Here is a 17733-nt window from a genome sequence, read left to right as displayed (position 1 = left end):
TCAGGTGGATGCAGAGCAGTACTACAGCGAGCTGGAGGAGAAACTGACGGACGAGTTTAACGCAGAGAGGAACCGGATCTCCATGAAGCGGCTGGGCATTGCATTCGTCACCTTCAGAGATGAAAGAATGACAGCAGTGTAAGTGTTGGGGGAAAACGGATCATTCTTCAAACGATTGTTGATAATCAGCACCATGCATCAAGAGAGGATTTTATAATTACTGTACACAGATTAAAGGGATAGTTCACACAAAAATTTTAATTTACTATTTAGTCACCCTCAATTGGTTCTAACACTTCATAAGTTTATTTCTTCTGTTAAACACAAAAAGATGTATTTTGAAGAAAGCTGACAACCTGAAACCATTGTCTTCCATTGTAGGAAAAACAACTCCTATGGAAGTCAATGGTTACAGGTTTACAACCCTTTTCAAAATATCTTCTTTCATGTTTAACAGAAGAAAGACACAAGAGAAGGGTGAGTATATGAAGACAAAATTGTATTTTTTTAGTGAACTATCCCTTTAAGTAATGTAAAACATATGAAGCAGAGTTTTCACGTGGCGGCGCAGTGGGTAGCACTGTCGCCTCACAGCAAGAAGGTCGTTGGTTTGAGCCTCGGCTGAGTCAGTTGGCGTTTCTGTGTGGAGTTTGCATGTTCTCCCCTTGTAGGCGTGGGTTTCCTCCGGGTGCTCCGGTTTCCCCCACAGTCCAAAGACATGTGCTATAGGTGAATTGGATAAACTAAATTGTCCGTAGTGTAGTATCTGTGTGTGAATGAGTGTGAATGGGTGTTTCCCAGTGATGGGTTGCAGCTGGAAGAGCATCCGCTGCGTAAAACATGTGCTAGATAAGTTGGCAGCTCATTCTGCTGAATAAAGGGACTAAACCGATAAAGAAAATTAATGAATTAATGAGTTTTTACGTATTGTTAGATTTTTTTTGGTAACTGTTTTTATATATACTATTTCAAATGTTTGTTTCATCGATCTCTCAGGTTTCCTACAATTTGTCCAGGAGTCCATGTGAAGCATATATACAGTGTTGGGATAGCTACTTAAAAAATGTAGTGAGTTAAGCTTTTAGCTACTCTACTTAAAATGTAGCTTAACTACACTAAAAGCTACCCCCTGAGCTAAAAGCTACATGGCAGAAGTAACGTAGCTACATCTAAGCTTATTTTTACAATTTTCATTTTTAAATCGAAGCAACTTAAATCCAAGTCAATCATATCTTAGTGATCGATAAAACTGTCAATGAAACATATGAGGCATAATAGTTCAATTCAAAAACAAAAAAATCCAATAAAATCAGATGTTACACGTTTAAATTACTATAGTAATTTATAGTAAAGGGAAATATTTTGGAATAAGCATTATAGCCTATTGTGTGTGTGTGTGTGTGTGTATATATATATATATATATATATTTACTAGAGTATTTTTTGAGCACAGTATCAGAAATTAAGTTATCGCATCTTAACATGTACTTCTCGAGGTATGGTCACGAGGAATCCTGCTTCAGAAATAACTGTTCTCCCTCAGTCATCTTTCCATCAAGCAGGTTTCAAGCAAGCAAGGTGGCAGTAACACACCAAAAACTTTGTTTTGTTGAACACTGTGAAACAGGAAGAAGAAGAAATTGTGATTCTCACCAACAAATGGATTTATTTTCATTGGCTAGACCTCACAGCTCTGTGAATGTCGGTGCTGTCACTTATTGATTCGCGATCAGTAAATGTAGCTTGTGTGGACGTTACTGCGCTACTTGACTAATAAAATAGCTTCGCTACTGAAAGCTATTTGATTTAGAAAGTAGGGATGTTACCGCCACGCTACTGAGAAATGTAGTTAAGCTAGTAGCGTCACTACTTGTAGCGACGCTACTGCCCAACACTGCATATATAAAACATACTTAACTGAAATTGTGGCACGTCTAAATGTTACCAGCTTTTTTATTTATTTATGTTCCAAGTTCTTGTCATCTGTTAGCATTATGCAAGGGTTTATGTGCTGTACATCAATTGTTTCTGCTGATTAAACCCCATCCTTGACATGAAGAACAGGGTCTTTTATCATCCTGAAGTGCTTTATGCAAGGATTAGTTCATCCGGCAGTTGTTATGGCAGAATAAAGCCTGACAGTCCGATGAGAAGCAGAGCACTGTTGTATAAGACTGAAGGACTCTGTTCTGTGACAACAACTGCCTGGATGTCTTGATTAACCCTCTTATTACATGGCTACTTGCTACAAAATGTAAAGTTTGACATGAAACGTTCTGTGCTGTAATCGTTTTTTAATTCCTCAATTAAATGCAAAGCTGACAAAAATGAAAACAGCTGAATGAAGCATACACTAACTTGCACATTATTCAGTCACATATTGGGGGAAAACAGTCAAAAGCACATATAACCAACACAGGCTCATTGCGAAAATGTACGCCGTATACATTTCTGGAGAGCGCAAATGATGTAGCCAGAGCTACCATTGCTGCAGTTTGTGTTTAAAATGAACGCTACAGGGCAGTATGACGCCACCGACGGCTTCTGCTTCTTCTCGTGCCACCAGCTGACCGCTTACCTCCCTAGGGGACCCTATTACCCTCCTTTTTCGCTGTTACTGTTGTTTTGTTCAAAACAACATTTAAAAGAACATTCAAAAGAACAAAACAAGTAAATAACAGGGTGAGAATGTGGTAAAATCTAAAAACATGGTAAAAAAAATTAGGTGAGGGCTTTTCTTTTTCTGGATTGCTTTTGAAAACACTATCGGTTGGGTTTAGGAAAGAGAGTGGGTGGGGGAAAGGTTGGTCGGTCAGTCAGTCAGTCGACAGTGTCCTCTGGTAGATTTACGGGAGAACAGCAGGCACGAATGGCACTCGCGATAGAAATTTGAGATCTAAAAAAGCATACACAGCAGCCTCTAGTGGATTTGCGAAAACAAAAAGTGCAAAAAAACATACCTCTGGGACATATCAGTAATGGACCTTGCATATAACTATAAATGTGAACATATCCACTGACGGTCAGGATGATTCAAAGTACCCAGATGAGCCTGTGTTATTAGTTTCAGCGTTTGTTGTCTCGGAATAACATACCTTGGTCAATGGGATGCCCTCTTGTAAATAATATAGTGATATTGTGTAGTCTGTCAGTATGTAAGTTAATGGAAGCTTTGAATGTTTGCTTACTTTTGTGGACACTGGCTTTTGAATTTTGTGCACTCACACACACACAACACTGGGCCACTATCATACACCTGGTTCAATGAGGACCATTCAGGCAATATTATGAATAGTATGCTGGATGGTATGCTGACCTGAAAAGGCGGTGTGTTTTATATTTTCTGCTTTAGCTTGTACTGGTGATGTGATGGAAGTAATGTTTTGCAGCAAATAATTGTGCATTTCACATCAATCATTCCGCCCAGTTGAAATTTGCCTCTATTCATGCTTTTGCGTTGACTTTGTATGCAATCTACTAACGGGAATACTTTAATTCACATTTAGTATGTGTGATCCAACCATTATAACCAAGATATCTCTCCTTACGCTGCTTATTTAATTGGTGCTACAGCCGAACACCACATAACACCAACTACAGTGGTAAGCCTACTATGGTTTATATAGGCTGAAATCACAAAATGGCTTTAACATTGTTTTATATAAAGGCTTGAAACAGTTAAAATGGTTGACTGATTCGTCCTTGATTGGAAAAAAGGGGCTTTATTCACAAATGTTATATTCATAGTTCTAATTATGCACACGGGTTTAAGGGTTACATACAAACATTTTCCTTCGGCTTAGTCTCTATTTCAGAGTTCACCACAGAGGAATGAACCACCAACTATTCTGGCATATGTTCAGCAGATGGCCTTCCAGCTGCAACGCAGTACTGGGAAGCAAACATACACACTCATTATCTATACTCATTATATTGATATTTTTTTTACAAAAATGTGTCAATCCGCCTGTTGCCATTGTATAGCTTGAAAGAGCTTAATTGTTTTTTTACAGTAAAATAAAGTTTATTGCACACTATTCAAACTTCACATCCCAAATTCTTGCATGTTAAAAATTAAGTTTGTCTTCACATTGTGTCTATCACAAAAAAATCTGATAATTTTAATTTTTTTTAATCTTGATTAATACATTTTGTAATTTGTTTTAACAGTTCAGAGCCACAGTACAATCAAAAGTCAGAATCCAGAAACTTGTGCACAGGACACTATAACATGTGTTATGTGGCTGCAGTATCACAAGACAAAATCAAAATTCCACAGATTTCCTGAAATAAACTTTTGCATTTCGTGATAATCCTCATTGAAAGTGTTGAAAGTATAGAATTTTAATTGGTCTCGTTTACTTTCCTACTGTGGAAGTACTGTATACAGCCGTGGTCATAAAAAAGACTTAGTTTCAATAGCAGACTTCTTTAACATTAACATGTCAAAAGAGGCGAGTAAGCAGGTAATCAAAGACTAATTGTATGAGCTGGTGAAAGCTGGTATTTCTTCCTCCAGAGAAGTCTGTTGTTGTGGATGAATAAGAGTTGGTGGGTAAGACCGCTAACTCTGATTCTACTTTTGACATGAATCCCAGAGATTCTGGTTCTAATGCTTTATTGGCAATTAAGCTGAGAGAGTTAGATCTTCAGGTGAAGACACAAGAGTGTGAGGCTCAAGGAATTAAGCTTGCGTAATAGAAGCTGAACGAGAGAGGGATAGTGAGCAGTATCGACACAAGCTTGAAGCTCTTTGATAAGATGGTGAACTCTCCTTTCCCTCTGTGCAGTGAATTAGATGAATACAATATTTTTCTTCAAGATTAATTAATATGCATGAGACTCAGTTTCCAAGGTTAATGTGCCTGACATATTTTTCAGATACGAATATGAAAAAAGCATACAAAAGACTTCAGTATGCAAAGACTTTAACTTTAAATAGATTTGACTAAAAGAAGAAAATCATATACAGTTGAAGGCAGAATTATTAGCCCCCCTATGAATTTTTATTCTTTCTTAAATATTTCCCAAATTATGTTTAAAAGAGCAAGGAAATTTTGACGTTATGTCTAAAAAATTTTTTTTTCTTCTGGAGAAAGTCTTATTTGTTTTATTTCGGCTAGAATAAAAGTTTTAAATTTTTTAAACACCATTTTTAGGTCAAAATTATTAGCCCCTTTAAGCTATTTTTTTTCAATAGTCTACAGAACAAACTATCATTATACAATAACTTGCCTAATTACCCTAACCTGCCTAGTTAACCTAATTAACCTAGTTAAGCCTTTAAATGTTACTTTAAGCTGTATAAGCTGTATAAGCTGAGTAAATCATGGGGTAAATTTAGAATTTAGGTGAACTGACCATAGACTGGGCGACACGGTGGCGCAGTAGGTAGTTCTGTTGCCTCACAGCAAGAAGGTTGCTGGTTTGAGCCTCGGCTGGGTCAGTTGGCATTTCTGTGTGGAGTTTGTATGTCCTCCACACATCCGTGTGGGTTTCCTCCGGGTGAGACATGAATTCCCCACAAGTCCAAAGACATGCCGTATAGGTGAATTGGGTAAAGTAAAATTGTCCATAGTGTATGTGTGTGAATGAAAGTGTATGGGTGTTTCCCAGTGATGGGTTGCAGCTGGAAGGGCATCCGCTGTGTAAAACATGTGCTGGATAAGTTGGCGGTTCATTCTGTTATGGCAACCCCAGATTAATAAAAAGACTAAGCCTAAGGGGGGGGGTTAATTGTTTTATGTTTAATTTATGCCGAGTTCAGACTGCATGATTTTCAAAGTAGTCGTGTCAAAGATGTTTTCACACTGCTTGACTATCTGTGGTAGCGTTTCATCGATGCTTTGTTTACACTGCAAGATGGATCGGCGACAGGGGGTTTTACACTGCAGGACTTTACAATAGGAGAATCTTGACAACTTTGTCTTGTTCCGCAAACTATGTCTCTCACAACCAAACGCACTCGAGAAGTGACATAGAATCAACGTGAGGTCATGTAGTAAGTATTTTGTTATTAACTACATAATGAGAAAGAAGCCTTTAATGGGGAGAATGTATTTATTTTGCTCACCTGGCTTTTGAAGGGAATTAGCAATTTATCCTCAACTTGTTTTCTTTTTCTGTTGTGATATTGCTAAGATGACATGTCAAACAGACACGGGTGCTCCTGTCAAATTTACACTCATTTATCCTCCATTTCTTGGGTCCAAAAAGACTGAAAAAAAGCCCCATCATCAATGTTATTTTCAGTCAGATCACATTCACACGGCATGATTTGAATGGCTGACAGGTCCAGATATTTAGCATGCCAAATATCTCATGGAGGTCGGCAACTCATCGGTAGGACCACACGGCATCTGCACGCACAGAAATCCGCAGATTTTTAGTCCATCATGGAATCTGTTTATTTACTTGTGTAAATGTGTGTAAACTTATATTTATTCAGTTTTTAAATTAATTTCAGTAATATTATTAACAAATATGAAAATGTTCATATGATTTACTTAGAAATACAGTTTGTAAAGTGATATTTTCTCTCTTTTAGTAGATATATGAGAGACCAGCTTTACTTACGAATTAAGTGGGTCTAATTCGGTTTGCATTGTAAACATTAAATAAAAGTTATTAAAGGTTTTATTTTATATTTTATATATTAAGTTTTTAGTTATGACACTCCCAAAATCATTCCGCATAAATCCGCAGATTTTTTACAAAATTCTGCGCAGAAATAGCTAAAAATGTCCACAGATTTTATCTAGCCCTACTCATCGACGATTCTCTCTGATCGCGTATTTAACAGATTATACTGTGTGATTGTCACTCAGGTGAACGAGCACCGATTTGACTGTGATTTCAGACATCCATACACACTCATTCACACTTATACACTACGGACAATTTAGCCAACCCAATTCACCTGTACCGCATGTCTTTGGACAGTGGGGGAAACCGGAGCACCCGGAGGAAACCCATGCGAATGCAGGGAGAACATGCATACTCCACACAGAAATGCCAACTGACCCAGCCGAGGCTCGAACCAGCTGTGAGGTGACAGCACTACCTACTGCGCCACTGCGTTGCCACACTTTGGCTACATATTTAGCTTTTTTTTTTTTGGCAGCACGGCGGCTCAGTGGTCAGCACTGTCACCTCACAGCAAGGAGGTTGCTGGTTCGAGTCCCAGCTGGGCCAGTTGGCATTTTAGTATGGATTTAGTTTGTATGTTCTCCCTGTGTTTGCGTGGGTTTCCTCTGCATACTCCGGTTTCCCCCACAGTCCAAAGACATAAATTAAATAAACTAAATAGGTCGCAGTGTATGAGTGTAAATGGGTGTTTCCCAATACTGGGCTGCATATTGGTATAAATTTAATGATTAATAATATTGTGATTTTCATGATTTGTGATTGATTTGTGAATGAATAAAGTTACCATGATTTCATGCAGCTCTGGATAACTCAAACAGCAACCACTAGTCTCTCCTCTATCTTCAAAAGTCTCCGTAGTTGTCTTGACAACACAAACACTGCTGTCACCTCAACGAAACCCGCCTCTGCTTTTATTTGATTGGAGAATAAAAAAGACGCGACTGACGTAATGCGATTTTTCAGCTCAGAGTTAACTTTTTTAATTGCAAACACACAACGTGCAGCGGCAAAAACGCGAGGCACAGCAGGCGGTTAAAAAGCTTGCGGCCATTAGTAAATGAATGCAAAAAACGCATTCGCTGTGATCGGCCACTAAAACTTGTGCTGAAATAGTTGGCGGTTCATTCCACTGTGATGACCTGAAATAAAGATTAAGCCAAAGGAAAATGCACGAATAAATTAAAATTTTACTGTTTACTAAACCTTTCAACATGTGAGTGTTCATCGTTGTGCTTGTGTTTGTTTAGTATTGTGAAAGACTACAGTCGAGCTCGCTGCCGCCACAGACTCCAGCAGTCCAGCATTACCACAGTGGTGCGTTCCCATCAGTGGGACGTTTCATACGCCCCTGCCCCTAACGACATCATCTGGTAAGTCCAACGACAGTCACATCTGTACTTTGAAATGGGAAAAAAAAGTATAAGAATAAAGCGAGGTTATTTTGATTCATTGTTGTGTTTTATTTAACGTTTGTAACTATAGTTATGCTAGCAGTGCAGGAGGCATATATATTTTTCATGACACGCTTTGTTCCAAGCCATTACACTTGGATTCGAGAGATGAAATTGGATTAATTAAGTCTCAATCTGAGTGTGTGCCTAGACAGCCACTGTGAAAGCCATTATATCCCTTACATAATATGTGTTGAGAATCATATATTGAGTGAGTGTTAGTGTGTGTGGGTGTGTGTGTGGGGGGACAGTGTCAGCCCGTCTTTCTGCTTGACTGGACAAGTGTGTTTGTGCGCGCATGTGTGTGTGTTTGCATCTGAATTCAAGACTTTCAGTTTTATGGATGTAAGCTCTAATGTTGTTGCATGTTTGCTTCTTATTAAAGCAATTTATTGAAGTGTGAATGTTTTCCAGTTCAGAATGGACTATGAATGTTTTCTAGCATTTAAAGAGTAAAGGGTTTTGAGATGTTAAAATTAGACAGTGGAAACAATTACTTTCCAAAGGCATTAGTTTGGATTTTATATAAATAGCATTCTCTTTTTTATGCCTTTCACGTGCACTGATTTGACTTTTAGGGGCAGTTCATGCTAAAATGAAAATTCTGTAATTATTTAGTCATTGTTTCAAATGCATGAGATTTTTCATTTCATGTAAACCCCAAAATGTGTGTAGACTATTTCAGTGTGCTGATGCCATTGTCCCATGAACATTTCCTGCTTGTTGTCAAACTATTTCAATACAGTAACAAGAGACAATTAATCATAACTTAACATTAAAACAGCTGTCATAACATTATTTATCAATATGTGGACCTTTTTGTTTTCTTGGAAGCTATGGAATTTTAAACCATTGTTATTGTTTATATCCCTCAAAATGCTCTATATCTTGGGGCGAAAATGATAGGACTAAATGAAAGGAAAGATGATCTTCCATGACTTTCATTATTAATATTTCACCATAACTTGTTGGCTATATAAATATGATCAATTAGCATAATAATTTGTATGCTCTTATATTCAGCTTTACAAGCATCATATTCAAAGCAATCAGGTGATCACAGTAAAGCAAACCACAGAGTTCAGTTTAACTTGTACTGTATTATTTAGCTTGAAGTATAATGGGGCCTTTAAGGGAAAGTTCACTCGAAAATGAAAATTCCCTCTTTGTTTACTCAACCTCCACTTCTTCCAAACTTGCTCTGTTAAACAAAAGAAGATATTTTGAATAATGTTGGAAACCTGACTTCTGGTTGCGCAGTGGGTTGCATGACCACCTCACAGCAAGAAGGTCGCTGATTCGAGCCCCGGCTGGGTCAGTTGGCATTTCTGTGTGGAGTTTGTATGTTCTCCCGTGTTGGCGTGGGTTTCATCCGGGTGCTCCAGTATCCCCCACAGTCCAAAGACATGCGCTATATGTGAATTGGATAAGCTAAATTGGCCGTAGTGTATGTGTGTGAATGCAAGAGTGTATATGTCTCTCAGTGTTGAGTTGCGGCTGTGTAAAACATATGCTGGATAAGTTGGGAGTTCAATCCTCTGTGACAACCCCTGATTAATAAAGGCACTAAGCCGAAAAGAAAATGAATGAATGACCTGACTTGTGTAGTTTCTGTCACTAGTCATGTTTCCATCCAAATATGCTAATTAGATTTATGTGAAAAAATTAAATATCGCATAAACATTTGCAAATAAAGCTTTGTTTCCATCCAATAAGTCAAAGAGAACAAAGTCACCAATTCCTGATAAACTGGCGCTAAATACGTAAAAAAGAAAAGCAGAATTTGCTGCTATAAGAGAAGCCACTGCTGGCTTTTTTCTTATATAATAAATTACTCGCACCTCAGAAGATGAAATTTTGTGAATTGCGTTGGATTCGTGCACCTCTTTAAACTTCACATCACTTTTTTGATGCACTTCTGGAATTAGTTCAGTAATTGTGCTCCCATCGTAGTTTATCAAAATGTCGAAATGTTTCAAAATGTATGCGCATTGTGGTGTATCCATTTTTTAATGCGATATTCCAAAATGAGCATAATAGGTGGAAGAAAACATATCTAGTAGATAACAGTTTCCATCATTCTTCAAAATATCTTCATTTGTGCTTAAAGAAATTAAAAAAATTTGATTAGACATTTGATATTCAATAATTTGATACATTGTGATAATGTAAATGCTAAATGATATTGCGGGCACTTTAAAATACCACAAATAATTATATAAGAGTGACTTTTCAGAATATTCAGATTGTTGTATTTCACTGGTTGTTCTTCACAGCACCAAATGCTTGAATACTTAATTATTGATTTCTCCTTCAAAAATAAAACATTCACATTTTTCACAAGTATATCTGACCTATGCCATTGAAAAGTCTGTCAGTTTAAAGGCTTTTTGTTTGTTAACACTGTACAGCAGGATTTCGTTTTCAGTATACTGTAAGTTTATTAAACTGAAGTCAACGTAATGACTACCACAAAGGCATTTATTAATCTTAGATGATTTTTTTTTGTTTATTGTCTAATAGCGCTATAAAGTCAAAAGTTCATAATTCATAATTGTTTTATTAAATGGAGATAATAACTAATACAATTATGTTGCACGTTAAATGAACTTTAACATACAACTATAACATAGCAATTTCTCACATTTGATTTTAAACTTTTACTAATAAGACTATTGTTAAGTGTTACCTATAGTATTTGTCATCCTTTGGCAGTTTAATATGTTTAAAACATTTGTTCATTCTGAACATGCATATAATAAAGCAATACACTAAGTATATTTTGGATATTATACCTATCAAAGTTACCTTTTTGCAGCTCAGCTAATATCATAATAATACCATATACCATGATAAAAGCTTAAGCAATTAATCGCAACAAGACAAATTGGTACCAGCAAAAGCCTAAACTTGATGGGGATTAAATAGTGAAAAAGTATTCATCAGAACTAAGATATAGATGGAATATACAGGATATCTGCAGGTTTATAAGGTTATATTTAACATTTTTAATACCACACAGAATGGAATTTAAGATTTGTATAGTATAAGTTTGTTTTTATAGTACCCCATTTGCAAAGAAAAAAACACGCACACAACACAACTAATTAATTACCATCCTTAACACTCTTTATTATATATAGGAAAAGTTAAAAACCTAAAAACAGCTGACTAATAATAGCTAATACTAATAATTGGGATGCAGCAGAATCACCAGTGAGGCCAGTCATGCAAAAATTGGTCAGCTGATCGATTCCTCTATAGTAGGCAGCTGTCAAATGCTATTATAGTGTAAAATCTTATAATAAAACAAATTTTTTATTAAAAAAAATATGATAAATAAAACAAAAACTAAATCGGTTCAGTTTGATCGATTCTGAAAACCTTTGAATCACAAATATGAAGACATTTTAAGACTATTTAAAGCCTTATACTATGAAATTTAAAACTTTTTAGGGATCCACAGACACCCTGAATATAGGTGAACTATCCCTTGAAAAGCAAACAGTGATATAAAACATCAGAAATCAACCAAAGGTTTAATCTAAAAGATGTTTTAGAAAAGTTTAAACCATATGGACTGCCAGCTAAACCATCTGAACACCAGCTTGGCCTAGCTAACCAGCTTAGGCTAGAGTTTTCCAGCCCAAACCTTCCAGTTTATGTACAGTAACAGCAGCTAAACATGCCCTTTATTCTTGGAGAACAGGCCGTCTCTGTCCTGTAACTGCAGTGAAGATCTTGTTATGTTGATTCGTGACTGTGTTGGTCCAGGGAGAATCTGTCAGTTTGCGGTCCTCGCTGGTGGCTGCGCTGCATCCTGCTCAACATCCTGCTCTTCCTCCTGCTCTTCTTTCTCACAACCCCTGCGATCATCGTAAACACCATGGACAAGTTCAACGTCACTCGGCCGGTTGAAAGCTTGAGGGTTAGTGACCATCAAAGCCCTTTTTTTATAATCATTTGGTTGTATTACGCCACATTAGAATGTAAACCAAAACAGGACCTGCTTTTTGGTTGTTGTTTTGGGAAGTTGAATGGTTTGGATTTGATCTTTTACTGCTTTTACTGTCTTCTGCTGTCTAGAACCCGGTAATTACGCAGTTCTTCCCCACTCTGCTCCTGTGGGCCTTTTCCATCCTCCTGCCCTTCATTGTGTACTATTCGTCTTTCTTTGAGTACCACTGGACCAGGTATGATGCCGTTTCCACTGCCTGACTTTAAACTCTTCTAGTCTGTGTATAAAAATGAGAGAACTGCATCAGGGAGGTCTTTCTGCTCTATTATAACATAATTATTGTTTTAACTTTTAACAAGGTATAGTATTTTTAAATCTATCTATCTATCTATCTATCTATCTATCTATCTATCTATCTATCTATCTATCTATCTATCTATCTATCTATCTATCTATCTATCTATCTATCTATCTATCTATCTATCTATCTTATTTACATTTTAAAACGGTATGTCTCCTAGACTAGTACGTTTTTATCTTGACTCAAATTCTATTACATTTATACTCAAATATTTTGATAATAATAAGTTTATCTTTAACCAATACATTTTATTTTACACAACTTAATCTACTCAAAAGTTCAAACATTAACAGATTCCAGATAATTGAAAGATTTAAAAGAAATTTCCCAAAAAACTAGACTGAAATGTATTTATCTTTATTTATTATTGTATTGAGTGCTGGTGACAACAGGGGTTGGATCCAAGTGCAGCTTTTATTTGAATCATCAGGCAAGGTATAAACAGGGACAGATAGTTGCATGAAGATAATCCACAAAAGTAATCAGTTGACAGGCGAATGGTCAGGGCAGGAAGCAAAACAAACATAAACAATGACACAAACAAGGGTCAAAAACAGGGAAATTAAACAGGGAAACGGTTTGTAATGCTTAATACAGGGAAACAAGTGTGTGTGTGTAGTCCATGTAATCAGTAATGATGAGCTTCAGCTGTGTGTGTGTAATCAAGAGGTGACCTGAAACTGGTGTGTGACTGCAGGGTATGATGGGATGTGTAGTACATGTAGTGTGTAGAATGCCCTCTAGCGTGTCTGATGGGCACTCAACTTGGTGGCCATGACAAATGTCTTTTAAAACACACTGCATCTATCTATCTATCTATCTATCTATCTATCTATCTATCTATCTATCTATCTATCTATCTATCTATCTATCTATCTATCTATCTATCTATCTATCTATCTATCTATCTATCTATCTATCTATCTATCTAAAAGTAATTTAAAGTTTTTTTCAGTTCCTTTGGTATATTTCTCAGATCAGAATTGAAATGTGCAAAACAGTAAGTGCATTTCTCAAAACAATGTGTACAAAAAGTGAAACACCATGGATTATCTGCAAAAGTCTCCTGCTCAAAAACCTTAATTCATCCCTCAAAACTAAATTTATGTATCAATGAGCAAGTCAGTGCTGTCAAAAATACGAGTCTGTGTCATTGTGTATGGATAAGATCAGAGGCGTAGATTTAGGGTGGACGGAGGGGATGTGTCCCCTCTAATATCCACCAACTGCTGAAATGTGGGGTGGGGGAAGGGGGCATTTAGAGGTTTTTGCATCTAAACTCTTCAAATATAAAAAATATACTTATTTTTTAAATAAATCTTTTTTTATCATAATTTTCTTTGGGGAATGTTAAAACTTGAATTAAATTAATTGAGTCCTATAGGCAAATAACATCCTGGCCAGTGCATTCAACCTTCCTCAGTGAGAATTTGGCCATTTGAATAGTGAGATAAATTAAAACATAACAATAATAATTCAATTTTTGGTCCTTCAAATTACCTGAATCCCTTTGGCTACGCGCCTGACTATTTAATTTAACTTAATAAATTGCATGAAGAGAGGATTAATTACTAATATATTTTATTAGCAGTTAAATAATTAATAGCAATATATAAAATATATAATATATAAAAAAAACAATATTCATTCTTGGCAGTGGTGTGTGGGGATTGTATTCACTCGTCCCAAGTCCCCACCAATGTCAAGTGCAAACCTAAGCCGTTGGATAAGACAGTCAAATTACTTAGTCATGTTGTCAATACTATAGTGTACTCTGGAGGGCTGTTCTGGTGTAAACTATGGCATAAGACATAGGATAACCTCCTTTTAGACCTTCATTAGAAAAAGTCAAGACTCACCTGTGAGAAATGGGGGGGGGGGGCGGGGTGAGACTATTCAACAGAGACCAAAATAATACATTCTGATCAATTTGACATAAGCAGCTGATAATAGGAAACAGCAGAGAATTGCACATAATCATTTGCATGGATGAACAAAAGCATTTGCAACTTGTTCAAAGGAATGAGAAACTGCTTTTCTGAAGTGCACAAGTGACACCATGATCTAAAGATGAACATGTAGTTTTGAGAATTTCAATTCTGATCTAAGACATGGACCAAAGTGACTGAGAAAAACTGTAAGCATAACAGATTATGTTACCATAAAAGAGTAATTTAAAATTTCAGTCGACAACAAATTGTTAGTATGTAAAACAAACACACAAAAAGCAACTGTAAAAGACTAAAGTTAAGCCCCCTTCCTGATTATATTCCAGCATTCCTCTCACATGCACATTTATCAACACATACTTTGAGGAGAATGAAAATTCTGTAGATATTATGAAGAATATGCCCTCTTTTATACTCCAAAAAGGTGAACTATCTCTTTAATTAATTCTTGTTTATACTCACCTTAAAGGGATAGTTCACCAAAAAATGTCAATTCTCTCATCAATTACTCACCCTTTACTTGTTCCAAAAATGTTTGAGTTTTGTTCTTCTGTCCAACACAAAAGAAGATATTCTGAAGAATGTTGAAAAGCAGCAGCCATTTACTTCCGTAGTATTTTTTGTTTCTGCTATGGAAGTCAATGGCTGCATGTTTTATACATTCTTCAGATTCATTCTTCAGATACATTGTTCAGAAGAAGAAAGTCCTTCGTAAAAGTTTAGAACCACCTGAGTGTGAGTAAATGATGAGGTCATATTTTATTTTTGTGGTGCAAAATATCTCTTTAATATAGCCAAAAATACAACCAAAACTTATTGCAGGTGAAATCTACTGCATAAACACGTTCATATATCAGCGCACAAACATATTGCATAACTGCTGAACATCCCCCAACCCAGACTCCCACCCACCGATGCACAACACGTTCACATGATGTCCCTCATCCTGCCTCTCCAAGCTTGTTGTCATAGTGATCATAACAAGGGAATATAATCATATGCACACTGGCGGCGTCTTTCACACAGTCACATTATAGTTCATGCGGATCAAACCCTCTGCATTGTGCAGCTGCTCTACCTGCAGCACTTGACTGAAACATTTAATCATTAATATGCAAGTCAACCTTAAATCCAATTTGGGGTGTTTACTTCCTATATTTGTATTTTAGGAAATTAATTACATTCAGGAAGAACTGGGATTGGGAAAGACACCATCTGCATATAGTATAGGAACTGGTGTGGAAATGCATGGTGCATATAGAGTCTGGAAATGTAATTCCAATGGGTTTATGATGACATATTTTTTTAAAAGAATCTAAGAACCACAGTTAAGCCCTATATATGTCAATTTACTGTCAATTTAAATCTTTTAAATCTTTTTATCTTTTTGCCACTATTACTAAAATTTCCCAGTTGTCAGCCAGAAGTTTTTAATCATTTGTAATATAACAATTTGTATTGAATGTACATGATATAGATAAATTTTATATGATCACATATGTATTTGGTTTATTTAATTTACTTTATGTTATTTTTTCCTACTATATTTTAAGGTGCAATTGACCCTTTGCTAAGCCCCGCCCTCCTTAGTTACTGTTGCTACGCCTGTCAAGCTTTCGTGCCTGGCACGAATTTTACAATGTGTATGCGCCGGTGTCAGACATTGCCAGCGATATTATGTCAGTCTTGGCAAACAAGTGAGATATCCGAGAACGCCTGACAAAAAAGGATGCAGTATGCATTACAGGAGTATATTTATGACATAATAGGCAACCAATAAGAGAATAATTGAATCAAAATTGAAGTTAGCTTAGCCTAGCCGCCTCATATGCCGACTATTCAACAGCTTAGTTCATGCACAGCAGGAGAGATGAAATTTTTAGCCAAAAAGCCTGATAGACTATTGTTGTCCAGTGAAATATAGCGTTATGTTTACACAGCTGTCTTTTTCTTTTCTTTTTTCGCTCGATATTCGAGCACTGCTCTGTTTAAGCCTTCGTCAATCCGGAAAATACGAATCCGCGAATCTGTTGTTAACTTTACTGATTTTCATATTTCCATCTATTTTAAGCTACGAATATTTGAAATTACAAATAAACAGAACAAAACAGAGATGTGATCACAAACTGAGCACTTGCGATCAATATACTTCACCAGCAGCTGTTTTTCATTCATTTATAAAGAGCACACAAACATACTGACAGTTATAGGTAACTTACTATACATTGTTATGGGTCAATGATGCAAATATTCGGCACAAGTCCATCAATTTCCCCTTTCTGGCTGCTTTTATTATAAATGAACTATGTAGAAGCACTGTCCATGCGTGTTTTCTCGTCGGTTAGTAACCTGCTTTGTGTTTTTGTAGGAAACTCAGTTTAGATCTGTTTAGAGTAAGAGGTGTGTGAGATATTGTCGTCGGTCTATTACTGAATGTGTCAGGAATATCAAAACAAAACCAACTTATCTCCACTCCTTTAGCGCCCCTCTCACAGCTTGATCCACGCTGCCATTTCTCCTCTTGAGTTTTTGGTTTTGAAAAGGGAAAAAAATTCCACCATCCCGTCCAATCTTTTGGGATACCGGGTGTCAGATTTGCACAATCCATATGCACAATGCATTGGCCTGCTTCCCTCGCTCGAGAGCTTGACAGAGCCCCTGCGCGTAGCTACGGTTGCTAAGCCACGATTGGTGGGTGGCGGTTTTTTGGGTGTGGCTTAGCAAAGGGTCAATTCTCTATTAGAAAACCATTAACTAAGATTTTTCCTTTATTGAACTTACTGCTTATTAATGGGTAGTTGTTAGGTTTAGGGGAAGGATTGGGGATGTAGAATGAGATGATACTTCATAAGGACTGATAAACAGCCAAAATCTTAATAATAGACAGGTAATAAACCATTAGTTCATGGTGGGAATTAATACTTAAAGTGTTACTACTTTTTGTATATTTTAGTAGGCATGTTGTTTTATTTTCACATAAATATGTATGTACAATATGTTTCACTAAATGAAAAATACAATGGAACATTATTTTACCCGTATTTTGACATTTTATTTTCAAATACTTTTGGTCCTATACTTGCATTAAATATGCTTTCTATGTGTTTAAAACTGCTTTTCTTGAAACATGTATTTGTTGTATTATTTATTATTGAATATATTTATTTTGTGGGAACTGTGGGAAAAAAATCCATAAAATTTACGATAAAAATAACGACAGCTGTGGTTGCCAGAATTTAACCATTAAAAAATATGGTTCATTCATAAACCAATGTTTAAAAAACACTAACATCTACACAACTTACCTTTGTTACACAGACAAAAACACAACACAATCATAAGCAATCAGTTTTAATTCCCACTTCA

The 17733-nt window shown here is 36.3% G+C and overlaps 1 protein-coding gene across 1 annotated transcript in view; it reads left to right on the top strand.

The window, feature by feature from the left end:
• Positions 1-17733, top strand: part of tmem63c (transmembrane protein 63C) — a 106220-nt gene that overhangs the window by 70964 nt on the left and 17523 nt on the right. The window contains exons 12-15 of the mRNA XM_056477656.1: positions 5-138; positions 7896-8018; positions 11874-12027; positions 12186-12292. Of these exons, the coding sequence (XP_056333631.1) occupies positions 5-138; positions 7896-8018; positions 11874-12027; positions 12186-12292 (518 nt within the window). The remainder of the gene's footprint in view (positions 1-4; positions 139-7895; positions 8019-11873; positions 12028-12185; positions 12293-17733) is intronic.

This window comes from Danio aesculapii, chromosome 17 (assembly GCF_903798145.1).
Source record: "Danio aesculapii chromosome 17, fDanAes4.1, whole genome shotgun sequence".
Classification (NCBI taxonomy): Eukaryota; Metazoa; Chordata; class Actinopteri; order Cypriniformes; family Danionidae; genus Danio; species Danio aesculapii.
Note: the sequence above shows the minus strand (reverse complement) of the source record. Positions and strands in the feature narration are given on the sequence as shown.